At 56.0% G+C, this 13693-nt stretch overlaps 1 protein-coding gene across 4 annotated transcripts in view; it reads left to right on the top strand.

Annotated features, from left to right (window-relative positions):
- The first annotated feature begins 2065 nt into the window (after nucleotides 1-2065).
- Nucleotides 2066-13693, top strand: part of FBXL18 (F-box and leucine rich repeat protein 18) — a 75860-nt gene continuing 64232 nt past the window's right edge. For all 4 annotated transcript variants that reach the window (XM_040455789.1, XM_040455790.1, XM_040455788.1 and 1 more), the window contains exons 1-3: nucleotides 2066-2207; nucleotides 7456-7671; nucleotides 11248-12791. In XM_040455789.1, the coding sequence (XP_040311723.1) occupies nucleotides 2190-2207; nucleotides 7456-7671; nucleotides 11248-12791 (1778 nt within the window). In that variant the 5' untranslated portion in view covers nucleotides 2066-2189. The remainder of the gene's footprint in view (nucleotides 2208-7455; nucleotides 7672-11247; nucleotides 12792-13693) is intronic.

The raw sequence follows: 13693 nt of genomic DNA, 5'->3' as shown, positions 1-13693 counted from the left end.
GCTGGACACTTACATGCGTCATCTCCGCTAATCAGGTGCCTAGCTGATGGTGGTTTCTTGAGGGCCTGTCGTTGCCAAGCCCCGTTCTAGTGGGCTGTGGTGTCTAAATGTGGTGTCTCTCCCAGTTGGATGGGAGCCCCCAAATGTGGGACACAATCGGGCTTCAGCTAAAGCTGCGATGAAGGCAGGTGGTGAAAGAATTCACCTGAGGCAGAACAAAGGAGATAGAAGTTTATGGAAGGCTCCGCCAAGGAGCGGCAGGCAGGACAGCAGAGGGGAGGCCGTCTGCAATGAGGGAGTGGGTGGGGGCTGTTTTTAGAGAGGGAAGGTGAGGAGGTATAGGGACGCAGAGAATTTTCCCTTTTTTGGTAACTGTGCCTGGTTGGAAGTAGCCCATTGGTCAGTTTAGGGCCTCTGGATATTTTGAGGTGGGTCACCTGATGGGCCTGTCTGTATTCAGCCAGGTAGTTGCTGTGGGCCCTTTCTACATTCCGTTGCTCAAGCCTGTCTGCCTAAAAGCGAGCGGCCTCTAGACAAGGGACAGAAAATAAACATTTGCATGACAATAAAAAAACATACCTGATTACAGATTACAAGGGGAAAAGAAGGAATGGGTCCCGGAGTCAGGAGGACGGGAGGAGAAACCTTGGGCCTCTGGGAAACTCCAGATACCTGTCTAGGTCATAGTTGGGCTCCATTGTCAAGACTCCAATGGTGAACAATGGGATCTCCATTAACACTCTTGTTATGCCTGAAGTTGTATTTAACTGTTGACTAAACCAGGAACTCTTTGAGGCAAGGACTGTGCCTGCCCCCAGGATGGTCCACCCACAGGAGGAGCTCATCAAAGGCCTCTTGATACAAAAGGCTCAACCCAATGAAGTGGGAGGAAAATGAGGCTCCAGGAGAGTAGGATATGAAACCTGATGTACTAGGTTGAATACGTGTCCCCCAAAGATTGACCTCCGCCCAGAACCTGAGAATGTGACCTTATTTGGAAGCAAGCTCTTTGCATATGTCATTAGTTAAGATAAGGTCACCCTGGATTAACATGGATTCTAAATCTAACATGACAGGTGCCTATAAGAAAGGATACAAATGTGTGAACCCGCCCCGGGCGGGGGGGGGGCCGGGGGGGGGGGGGGAGAGGGCCCTGCAAAGACAGAGGAAGAACTTGGGAGCCATAGAGTTGCAAGCCAAGGATTGTTGGCCATCACCCAAAGCTAGGAAGAGCAAGAAGGGATTCTTCCTGCGAGCCACTGGAACATGGCCCAATCACCATCTTTGTTTCCTACTTTTGGCCTCCACAACTGTGAGAGAATACATTTCTGTGGTTTAACCCCCCCTCCCTCCCCGCCCCCAGATCGTGGCCCTTTGTTCCACCAACCACAGGAAACATACACACGCTTAAGGTCACTCAGGAGTCAGCACCAATTCTGACCCCAGTTTTTCCCCACGGATTTTTATGTGTAAGTGATTTCTATATACAAAGCGTTAAGGGGTGACGGCACATCAGCCACCTGTTCATTTACCCAGCAAGTCTTTATTCAGTGCCTATTACGCGTCAGGCAGCAGCCTAGGTACCTGGAATCCCTGCCCCTGAGTACAGGAAGAGAACAACAAAGAAAAAAGAAAAGAGAAAGACACAGTAGGTCAGACAGTGCAAAGGGCTATGAAGAAAAAATACAGGGTAAGGAGCAAATTTAGGTGTGGGAATGTGAGGACGTGGAGGAGGGGAGGCTGTTTTCTGCACGGTGGGCAGGGGCCCCGCTCCCCGCGGGTGGTTCTTGCAGGCATGGGGACGCAAAGGCCAAGGCCTGGAGGCAGGAGAGTGCTGCCCGGACAGGAAGAGGCCAGTGGGGCTGGAAAGGAGCCTGCAGAGAGCAGAGGAGGGGGAAAGGAGCCAGGCCAGAGAGCCAGCTGCGGCTGAGCAGATGAGGTCCTCTCGGGCTCACCCCGCGCCCTAGCAGGACCTCTGGCACGGGCGCCGCACCCAACATGGCGGCCGCGCGGGACAGGCCGACTGGCGAGAGGAAGTGCGTAAGCAGGCGCCGGAAGTGGCTGGAGCCCCCGCCCCCTCCCGGGGTCTCTGTGGAGTCGCGGACGCGCCGGCTTTGAGCATCCCTGGCGGGCCAGGGGGAGGCCTTGGGGCTGCGGCTCCCGCGGCCGCGGCCCCGCCCGCCTTCGACATGGCCAGCTCCGGAGAGGTACGGCCGGCGCCTCTCTCCGCTCCCCTTCCTGCCGCGCGGCCTTGGCTTCGCTCGGGCCTTCCCATCTCTCCCCGGTCCCCTTGCGTCCTTTCCGTCCAGCCGCCTATCCCGCTCCATCCTTCCCGTCCCGACCTCGACCCCCAGCTCGGTGCCGCTTGGCCCTTTCCACCCCAGCCCTGGCGTCTGCCCTGTTTGGTCCTTCCTGCCCCGACCCTGGCCTCGGCCTCGCCGGGTCCTTCCCATCCCTGTCTTGGCCTTGCCCCCTGCCCCATCCTTGCCTCATCCCGCCCCCATCCCTCCCCGGTCCTCACCACTCCGTTCCGAAGGCACAAGCTCTCTGCTCCTTGGGTTTTCCAGCCCTTTCCCAGCCCCGCAGTCGTGATCGCCGGAGTTCTTCCCCTCCTCTGCGCCCCCAGAGTTTCCAGGCTCCTCTAGGCCTCTCAGGCCCTTTTCCCATGTACCTGGGCTCAGCCCTTGGAGCTATGAGACTTTCCTCTTCCATGCCCGCTGTGCACCCCGTCCTCTATCTTTGAATGCTCAGTTTCAGTCCTTTTCAGCACTTCGCTCTGTGCCTGCTTGTGTGACTTGGGGGGTAATGGAGGAAGGGCCATTTCACCCGGGAGACTTCTGACTTAGCCCAGAATTCCTTCCCCAGCGCTCCACAAGTCTGGGTCTGAGTCCCTGTAATGTGGTGCAAGGTATTTTAGCTGCATACCGAGGTATGGGGGTTCGGACTCTGACTAGTGTCTTTCCTGTTGTTGCTTCCTGCCTTTCTTTATGTGTATTTGTGTGCACCTGTGTGTATATGTAGCACGTGGGACTTGGACCCTTGAGTGCACTTCCTGTCTTAGGGGCTTACCTAGGCTCTGGGGAACTGGAGTCAGAGGTTCAAGTGTTTTTCGAACGGGGCTGGGTGTTGGTGACCGCGCCTCTTCCTTTGAAGTGAATTAGGCTTAGAAGTGGCCCCTTGATTGAGAAGGACGGTGTGGGACCGTGGGACATGCCTGCAGACTGGTGGGAGGATTGAAGGGCTGGAAAGCTGCAGCTCTAAAAGGAAGAGTTGTGGGGTAGCCTGGCTGTGTTAACAGATTCAGGTAATCGTGTGTACTTGCGGGGCCCCGGGGGGCTGGCACAAAGGCCCCTGTGTTCCTTGAAGCGACCTGGCCAGTGAGGCCTCTCTCGTTGCTTTGTGGGCGGCTCTTGAGTTGAGAGGAGAGAGGGCCGTCTCTTTCTACCCTGGGTGTGGAAATCAAGGTCCCTTCTGGGATGGTCTGTTGATTATTTGTTGATCTATAGTTCACATACCATGAAATTCACAGTGTTAGGGGGCGCCTGGGTGGCTCAGTCGGTTGAGCGTCAGACTTGGGCTCAGGTCATGATCTTACGGTTCGTGAGTTGGAGCCCCGCATCTGGCCCGCTGCTGTCAGCTTGTCAGCACAGAACCTGCTTCAGATCCTCTGTCCCCTTCTGTCTGCCCCTCCCCTGCTTGCACTCTCTCATAAATAAATAAATAAATAAATAAATAAATAAATAAATAAATAAAATCCACAGCTTTAACTTTATCTTTTTAAAGTAAGCTTTATGCCCAATGTGGGGCTTGAACTCACAACCCTGAGATCAAGAGTTGCATGCTCTACCAACTGAGCCAACCAGGTGCCCCAGAGTGGTTTTGAAAAACATAGTGTGCAGCTATCCCCGCTGTAGGATTCCAGATGAGGTGGTCTGATGTTGAAAGTCATTACTGGCTTTGAAAGGTGTTTGTTTTTATTTTTATTTTTTTAAGTTTACTTTTGTGTGAGAGAGACAGGGAGTGCGCATGTGCACAGGTGAACAGAGGAGAGGGGCAGAGGGAAGGAGAAGATCCCAGGCAACCTCCACGCCGTCAGTGCAGAGCCTGATGTGGGGCTCAGTTTCACGACCGGCCGTGAGGTCATGACCAGAGCAGAAATCAAGAGTCGGATGCTTAACCGACTGAGCCACCCAGGCGCCCCTCATAACTGGCTTTAAAATGCAGGTGCCCAGGATGGCTTCCAGAGTTTCTGGGAGTAGTGGTCTGCGGTTTTCGTAATGCTTCAAATGATTCCGAAGCCATGGTCCGTTGCCTCACCTGGTTTGGTGTTTTCTTAACTCTTGGAAATTAAAAAACGATCCCCGTTCAGGAGCCATTCCTGGCCTAGTGAGGAGATAAGCGTCATCCGATGAGGCTGGGGTGAGGGGAGGAGGGTACCTGGTCCGGCGGTGGATGGGCGTGGTGAGGGTGAGGTAAGCGGGGTGCCAGATGCTGCGAGGGCTTCGTTGCATTTGAGCCTTTGAGCCAAAGTTCTGACAGGAGCAGTTTTCCTGTGTGGTGGCCTGTCCGGTGGAGGGAAACAGCTTGTGGAAAGGCTTAGAGGCACGAGGCAGGCAGGGGACATTTCTAGAAATTGCTAAGAGAAACAGAGACCTGAGAAGTGGGACAGAAAATTTATGGAAACCCATAAAATTGTGCACCTCTTGAGACTGGTGTTGTGGTTTAACACAGGTTTTATGACGTAAAATATGCTATATTTTACAATTTTACATCATGAAAGAGCGCTATAATGAGCCTTTCTGTTAGATCCATTGGCCAGTTATTGAAAAAAATGTGTTTTTTTTGCATTTAGTGTTCCTTTTTTTCTTTTTAAGTTTATTTATTTATCTGAGAGAGAGAGAGAATCCCAAGCAGGCTCTGTACTGCCAGTGAGGAGTGCAGTGCGGGGCTCGAAATCACGAGTTGCAAGATCATGATCTGAGCCAAAGTCAGACGCTTAACCGACTGAGCTACTCAGGCACCCCTCTTTATTTGTTTTTTTAAGTAAGTTTTATGCCCGGTGTGGGGCTTGAACTCACAACTCCAAGATCAAGAATCACGTGTTCCACCAACCGAGCCAGCCAGGTGCCCTCCCATTGCCCAGAGTTAATAGTTGTTAACACATGACCAGCCTTGTTTCATCTCTGTCTCCCGTTGACTTATTTAGATCATTCCAGACACCTCTTCAGTTGATTTGTGAGACCTATGATTTCTTGGGCTGCCCAATGTGAACATCTGGGAGGGGATGATTTTGGGGCAGGTACTGAAGTTTCAGTACTTAATTCTGCCTAAGGTTTTGTTTTTTTGTTTTGTTTTGTCTTTGCTTAAAATTTTTTTGTGTGAAATGTTACGTTCTGAAAAGGGCATAAAACTCTTTTTCCCCCCTTACATTTTATTTTATTTTTAAAAATACTTTTAAGTCTTTTTGCTTATTTTTATTCATTTATTTAAAAAAAAGTTTTTTTTAACGTTTATTCATTTTTGAGACAGAGAGAGACAGAGCATGAATGGGGGAAGGTCAGAGAGAGAGGGAGACACAGAATGTGAAGCAGGATCCAGGCTCTGAGCTGTCAGCACAGAGCCCGATGTGGGGCTCGAACCCACGAACCATGAGATCATGACCTGAGCTGAAGTCAGATGCTTAAACAACTGAACCACCCAGGCGCACCTGGGAATCATCACTTGTAATACATGCCTGGGTGATCCCTGTGATTGGCTCTGGGACGCGCCGAGCTACGGAAAGTCACTAATGGTTGAGAACACTAGCCCCAGAATTCAGCGACCCAGAGCACTGCGGACTTGGGTCTGACGGCTGTCGTCTACCCTCACAAACCTTGGGAGGAGAGAGACAGGATCGAAGGCACCTCAGATGGAAAGGAGGACAGTGAAGGCACATGGGAAGGGCCCGTGCTGTTCCACCGTGGAAAATGTTTGCGGAAACCCTTTCCCAGGCCTGGGGAACACTTGGGGGGACAGAGAAGGGGGCTCCAGTCACAGAGCCCGGGAGAGCCCTGGAGGCTGTGTGGGGTGTGCAGGCAGGCTCTCCCTTCCCAGACTTCACGGTTGCCACGGCAGCAGCAGGGCTCTCCAGGTCTCAGGGCTTCCATCGGTGCACATCTGTACAGAAGAGAAGTCTGGTTGGAGGAGGGGGGCTTGGAGACAGGCGGTGGAAATAATCCTGGGTGCCCTCTCCTGGGAGTGGTCAGACAGGCACCCCTTCGGTGGGTGAGGATGCTTTAGAGGCAAGAGGATCCCTTCTGGGAAGTGCCGGGAAGATACGGGGATCCCTCCACCATGGGCTCCCCTGAGAGCCTCCAGTCCCTTTGCCCTTGACTTGGGAATTTCCTGTCACACCGACGAAGGGTGAGCCCCCTCTCCCGCCGGGTTGTACACATCAGCCCAGGAGAGGCGGGAGGCCCGCGTCACGGAAGAAAACCTTTTGCAGATATTTACAGAAACACAGTGAAATGTGTGGACATCTTGTGGGAAGTACTGATCCGAGTTTCTAGCCAGATCGTGTGATAAGTGGGGGTAAATTGTGCAGTTCCCATCATCTGGTAGTAGCCTCGGCAATGTAAAGATGTCGGTCTAGGAGGTGCGATTTCTTCTTTATAAGGGCTATACTGCCCTTCCTTAATGGCAGTGCTGGAAAGAGCTGCTGTCTGCCACTGTTTGAGGGCCTGACGCCCGTCCCAGCAACCCCAACAGGTGAAGACATGTTGTTATCCCCAGTCTTCGTTGGTTTTTTTTTTAATGTTTATTTTGAGAGTGAGAGCTTGAGTGGGGGAGGGGCAGAAAAAGAGGGAGACCGAGAGAATCCCAAGCAGGCTCTGTGCTGTCAGCACGGAGCCTGATGTGGGGCTCGAACCCAGGAACCATGAGATTGTGACCTGAGCCGAAATCGAGAGTCAGACGCTTAACTGGATGAGCCCCCCTGCCCCCCCCGCCAGGCGCCCCTCTTATTTATTTATTTTTTTCCCCACCTCTATTGTTTCTTGATAGAATCCTGCTACCCGAGCATGTTAAGAATATAGCGTGAGGCTGGGGGGCAGCGGGAGAAGAGCCTCCTTCCCAAATGGAGAACGTTGGCCGATGGTCAGAAGTGGAGTCCGCAACATGGCGGGCTTGATGGGAGACCTTTAGTGGGAACGGTCTCTTACATTTGGAAAAAAATTGCCATTTCATTTTGCCTCTCTTTTGAGGAGAGACCCTGGTGTGCAGATGCGAAAGGGGGTGTTGAATGGCACGGGCTCTGGCTCCGCAGGTAAGGGTTTTGGTGAAAGTACCTTCTTTCCCACAGACTGTGCTGACGGCTTCCCTTGGCATCTGTCCTTGGCCGAGGAGGCCAGGCTGAAGGCCACCTCAGGGATCCCGTGGGAATTCGGTGTCTTTCTCCCCGCCCCCCCTTATCTACAGGACACGTCCAACGAGCGCGACGCGCCCCCTGCAGCAGCCACTATGGCGGTGGGCGCCCACCTTCTCGGCTTCTCGGATGAGATCCTCCTGCACATCCTGAGCCACGTGCCCAGCACAGACCTGGTTCTGAATGTCCGGCGCACCTGCCGGAAGCTTGCAGTTCTGTGCCTGGACAAGAGCCTTACCCACACTGTGCTGCTGCAGAAGGACTATGAGGTGAGGTGCGGGTCGCGAGGTGGTGCTGGCCCACGGGCGGGGATGGGGACGGCCCACGTGCCCCTCCGAGGACCGGCACAGCCTGGCAGGGGGGGCGCCGTGCGGCTGGTGACAAAGAAGGTGGGAGCTCCGAGTCCTGACCCGCTCAACCTCCGAGACACATGGTTAGGTGATAAAAGCTAGAGACTGGAAGGCACGGCCAGTGTGGCCCCGGGGGGAGGGCGCAGGCTCGGTGGATGTGGTGCTGGGAGGGAGGCCGACCTCCCGGCAGGTACCCCAGGAGCGGGCTTCCGGGTCCGCGGCGGGTGTTGGCACTTTGGTGGTGCGGGGGAGGCCCCATCTCGCCCCCCAGCAGCTGCGTGCCGGGTTTCAGCCGCTGCGCGACCTTCCCGCCAGGCCGCTCTCTGACGGCCAGGGCGGGCATCGCCTTGTGCCTTTTCACCTGGCGTCGCGGGGTGGGGGGAAGGGCGCTGGGATGGCAGCCGTGCTGTTTCCGTCCGGGGCTGGGCTCTTGGTGTATCTTCTTTCCCGAAGCAGCTGTGTAGGGCTTCTTCTCGTGGAGTTACAGGAATTCTCACGTACTCTGTGTCCCTTGTCGGGTGCCTGTGTCGTACTTTCTCTCGCAGTCTGGCTTGCTTTTCCTCTTTTTTTAACGGGATCTTTTGAGAGCGTAAGTGTCTGAATTTAAGTTGAAGTACAATTTATTGATTTTTTTTTTTCTGAGTTCGTGTGTTTTGCATTTCTGTTGAAGAAAATTTTGTTAGACCTGAGGTCGTGAAGATTTTCTGCTGTTGTCTTACAGAAGTCTTACAGCTTTAGTTCTTCTGGTATGCATCCAATCCCTGTTGTGTTCATCTCTGTATGTGGTGTGAGGTAGGGATCGAGGGCTGCTTTTTTGCATGCGGCTCCTCATGGTTGCAACATCACTTATCGACAGGGTCGTCCTTTCCTTGTTAAATCGCCCTGTAATTTTTTTTTATTCTCTATATATTTAATTCCAGTATAGTTAACATACAGTGTTATATTAGTTTCAGGTATACGATTTAGTGATTCAACACTTCCATACGTCACCGTGTGCTCATCATGACAAGTGTGCCCCTGAACCCTTGTCACCTCTTTCTCTCATTTCCCCATCCCCTCCCCTCAGGTCACCATCAGTTATCAGTTCGTTCTCTGTACTTAAGAGTCTGTTTCTTGGTTTGTCTGTCTGTCTGCCTGTCTCTTTTGCCTTTGCTCTTTTGTTTCTTTTATTTATTTATTTATTTTTTAATTAAAAAAATTGGCTATTGTTATTAAGTTTATTTATTTTGAGAGAGAGAGAGAGAGAGAGAGAGAGAGAGACAGAATGTGAGCGGGGGAAGGGGCAGAGAGAGAGAAGGAGACTCAGAATCCGAAGCAGGCTCTAGGCTCTGAGCTGTCAGCACAGAGCCTGATGCAGGGCTTGAACCCACAAGCCATGAGATCATGACTGGAGCAGAAAGTCAGATGCTTAACTGACTAAGCCACCCAGGCACCCCTGTTTTTTAAAATTAAAAAGAAAATGTTTTATTTATTTTTGTGCGAGAGTGAGAAGATGAGGGGCAGAGAGGGAGAGAGAGAATCCCAAGCAGGCTCTGCACTATCAGCAAAGATGTGGAGCTTGAACCCACCAACCACGAGATCATGTCCTGAGCCAAAACCAAGAGTTGGACGCTTAACTGACCGAGCCACCCAGGCACCCCTGCTTTTTTGTTCCTTAAATTCACATATGAGTGAAATCATGTGGTATTTGACTTATTTCCCTCGGCATTAAACCATCTAGATCCATCCACGTTGTCACAAATGGCAAGGTTTCATTCTTTTGTATGATTGCCTTGCAACTTTTGTTGAAAGTCAACTGACGACATATCTTTTTTTTAAAAAAAAATTTTTTTTTTTTAACATTTATTTATTTTTGAGACAGAGAGAGACAGAGCATGAACGGGGGAGGGTCAGAGAGAGAGGGAGACACAGAATCTGAAACAGGCTCCAGGCTCTGAGCAGTCAGCACAGAGCCCGATGCAGGGCTCGAACTCACATACCACGAGATCGTGACCTGAGCCGAAGTCGGACGCTTAGCCGACTGAGCCACCCAGGCGCCCCGACATATCTTAAAGATAAAAATAGAGGACTTGACCTAGACCCAAGTTTTAGGAGACTGTGGGAAGGTTTCCTTACTGTTGTTGTGAAGCTTTGCATTTGAACCCAGAGTGAGGCCCCTCCAGAGCTTGGCTCTTTACAGGAGAATGCACTGTGCCCCTCTCTGCTGGGGGTGGGGGTAGGGGGCAGCCGAGCCCACTCCCCAGAGCCAGGGTCAGGCTTCCTGCCTGTGAGGGTTCTTTCCTGTAGAGGGAAGGGCATCTGCCCCGGCACAGTGTGTCTGGAGCATTTCCGATGCGTGTGTCCTGCCCCTGCACGGCTGTGTGTGCGCGAGTTTAGCTTAGAGCAGTGATCGGGATGCACGAACGTGACGTGCGCGGGTGCTCGAGGCAGTGTGGTTTCTGAAGGCCTCGCTGGCACAGCCGGGACGGGCAGCTGTCGGCTGCTGGCTTCCATGACCAGACGTAATGTGGCTCACCTAAGCAGTGAGGAATATTTTTGAGGAATGTCTAATGATGTGAAAATGCTTACGATGTAAAGGGCAGTGACAGCCAGGTTGGGTCTCCAGGCCACGACTTCATCACGTGATTCGAACCCCTCCCCCCCCCCCCCCTCCCGCCCGCATCACATAATAACACTTACCGTCTTCACCGGTTTTAAGTGCACGACGCTGTCCGGTACGCAGGATTACCTCTGTGGTGTCGTGCAACCATCGTCAGTGTTTCCGGAACTTTTCCATCACCCTGAACGGAAACTCTGGATCCGTTAAACGGTGACTCCCCCTGCCCCTTTCCCCAGCCCCTAGTAACTTCTGCTCTGCTTTCCGTTTGTGAATTTGCCTATTGTGGGTATTTCCTGTGAGTGGAGTCACACACCATGGGATCTTCTCGGACTGGCCTGTTTCACCTAGCGTCACGTCCTCCAGGTTCACCATGTTGTGGCACGTGTCAGAGCGTCACCGTGTGGCCAAATGGTACTCCTTTGCGTGCGTAGACCGCGTTTTGTTTATCCTTTGTTGGTGGACGTTTGGGTTGTTGCCACCCGTTGTTGCTGTGGGTAGTGCTGCTGTGTGCGTGACGGGCACGGATTGAGTCCCTGTGTCTTCCGTTCCCTTGGTGGAGTTGCTGGGTCACATGGTAACCCTGGCTTTAGCTTAAGGAGGCACCACCACACTTTTCCACACCCGCTGCACCGGTTTACATTCGCGCCCAGCTGGGGGTTCTCGACTGCTGGCTTCCGGTAGGCCTGTGGGGAGGGGAGGCAGGGGCCGGCTCTCCCCTCCGGTGTCCCTCCTCTGCTGGAGCGCAGAGCCCCTGCCGGGCCCCTCGCGGCTCCGGGTTGTCCACTGCTGAGGGGGAGGGTGTGGGCCGAGGGATGAAGGGGAAGGAGCCGCCCGGTGCCTTCAGCCCCTTTCCTTCCTCCCCGCCCCTCCCCGTTCCGTCCCGTCCCACCCCACAGGCGAGCGAGGACAAGGTGAAGCAGGTGGTGAAGGAGATCGGCCGCGAGATCCAGCAGCTCGACATGGCCGGCTGCTACTGGCTGTCGGGCGCCACCATCGAGCACGTCGCCCGCTGCCGCGGCCTGGTGAAGGTCAACCTGTCTGGCTGCCACCTGACCTCCGTGCGCCTCTCCAAGATGCTGTCGGCCCTGCAGCACCTGCGCTCCCTGGCCATCGACGTGAGCCCCGGCTTCGATGCCGGCCAGCTGAGCGGCGAGTGCAAGGCCACGCTGAGCCGCGTGCGGGAGCTCAAGCAGACGCTGTACACGCCCTCGTACGGCGTGGTGCCCTGCTGCACCAGCCTCGAGAAGCTGCTGCTCTACTTCGAGATCCTCGACCGCACGCGGGAGGGCGCCGTCCTGTCGGGCCAGCTCATGGTGGGCCAGAGCAACGTGCCCCACTACCAGAACCTGCGGGTGTTCTACGCGCGCCTGGCGCCCGGCTACATCAACCAGGAGGTGGTGCGGCTCTACCTGGCCGTGCTCAGCGACCGCACGCCCGAGAACCTCCACGCCTTCCTCATCTCCGTGCCCGGCAGCTTCGCGGAGAGCGGGGCCACCAAGAACCTCCTGGACTCCATGGCCCGCAACGTCGCGCTGGACGCCCTGCAGCTGCCCAAGTCCTGGCTCAACGGCTCGTCCCTCCTCCAGCACATGAAGTTCAACAACCCCTTCTACTTCAGCTTCAGCCGCTGCGCCCTGTCCGGCGGCCACCTGATCCAGCGGGTCATCAACGGCGGGAGGGACCTGCGGAGCCTGGCCAGCCTGAACCTCAGCGGCTGCGTGCACTGCCTGTCCCCGGACTCGCTGCTCCGCAAGGCGGAGGACGATATCGACAGCGGCATCCTGGAGACGCTCGTGGCGTCCTGCCACAACCTGCAGCACCTCAACCTGTCGGCCGCCCACCACCACAGCGCCGACGGCCCGGGCCGCCACCTCTGCCAGCTGCTGGCCCGGCTGCGCCGCCTGCGCTCCCTGTCCCTGCCCGTGTGCTCCGTGGCCGAGGCGGCGCCGCGGGCCGACCGCGCCCCGGCCCAGCCCGCCCCGCACGCCGTGCCCCGCGGCTTTGGCAAGAAGGTGCGCATCGGCGTGCAGTCGTATTCCGGCCCCCTCCCGGGGCAGGCGGCCCCCCAGCCCTCCTCCGTGTTCTGGGCTCTGCTGAAGAACGTTCCCTTTCTGGAACGCCTCGAGCTCATCGGGTCCAGCTTCTCCTCTGCCATGCCGCGCAACGAGCCCGCCATCCGCAACTCCCTCCCGCCCTGCAGCCGGGCGCAGAGCGTCGGGGACTCGGAGGTGGCCGCCGTCGGCCAGCTGGCCTTCCTGAGGCACCTGACGCTGGCCCAGCTGCCCGGCATCCTGACGGGCTCCGGGCTGGTCAGCATCGGCCTGCAGTGCCAGCAGCTGCAGTCCCTGTCGCTGGCCAACCTGGGCCTGATGGGGAAGGTGGTCTACACGTCCGCCCTCTCGGACATGCTGAAGCATTGCAAGCGGCTGAAGGACCTCAGGTGAGGGGGCCTGGCGGCTCCGCCGTGGCCGCCGCTGGCCCTTCGGAGGCTTGAGAGGCGGCAGGGGGACGTGAGCGGCTCGGGCCCTCGCGTGGCAGACGTTCGCGTACCTGCTGCCTGTCTGCCGGGGTGGAGGAGAGGCGGGCTGTCCTCTAGCGCCTGAGGGCCTGGGGGGCGGTGGGACCCGACCGGGGCTTGTGCGCAGTGACGGGACTCAGGGAGGCAGCAGGGGGCGGAGGCCGGGGGGGGGGGGGGGGGGGGGGCAGGCGTGTCCGCATCGCTGCGGTCGTTTGAGTGGTTGCTCTAGAAGATGCCGCTGTGTGCGTGGTCCTGGTCAGTCCTCACGACGACCCCAGGAGGCGGCTGTTGCCCCACGTAGCGGAGCTGGTGAGGGGTGGTGGCAGGAGCCGAACTCGGGGCTTTCCGTCCGACTGTGTGCTTTTTGAAGCCAAGAGTCAGAGGGAGCTGGGAGGAGACTCGAGGCCAAGGCTTTCTGGAAAAGCGGGCGGCATGTGCTGGGGCCCCGGGGTCTTGTCAACACACCGGGTGCTCAAAAGCACAGGTGAGGTGGGGCGGGCAGCCAGGTGAGGTGAACGCATTAGAGCCGGCGGAGGGAGCAGTCCCATCTCCAGCTGGGAAAGGCCCCCCTGGCACCCACCTGGACTGGAGGAGCCGGAGACAGGGGTGCTGAAAGGGAGTGGTGCTTGCTGTAGGCAGGTGACAGTGGCCCGGAGCGGGGTGGCAGGCTGATCTGAGAGAGGAGAGGGTGAGGGGCAGGACCCACCCAGGCTGCTGTCCTAAGAGTCCAGACACAGCGGACTCTCGCTGAATTGAGCCGTGGAGTGAGGGGGGTTCTTGTGAGCATTGAAAGGGTAAGCCTTTGGGGGTGCCGGGGCGGCTCA

Source organism: Herpailurus yagouaroundi, unplaced genomic scaffold, assembly GCF_014898765.1.
Source record: "Herpailurus yagouaroundi ecotype Mexico unplaced genomic scaffold, PumYag 216, whole genome shotgun sequence".
Taxonomy (NCBI): Eukaryota; Metazoa; Chordata; class Mammalia; order Carnivora; family Felidae; genus Herpailurus; species Herpailurus yagouaroundi.
The sequence above is the reverse complement of the archived record's forward strand: the minus strand, read 5'-3'. Positions and strand labels throughout refer to the sequence as shown.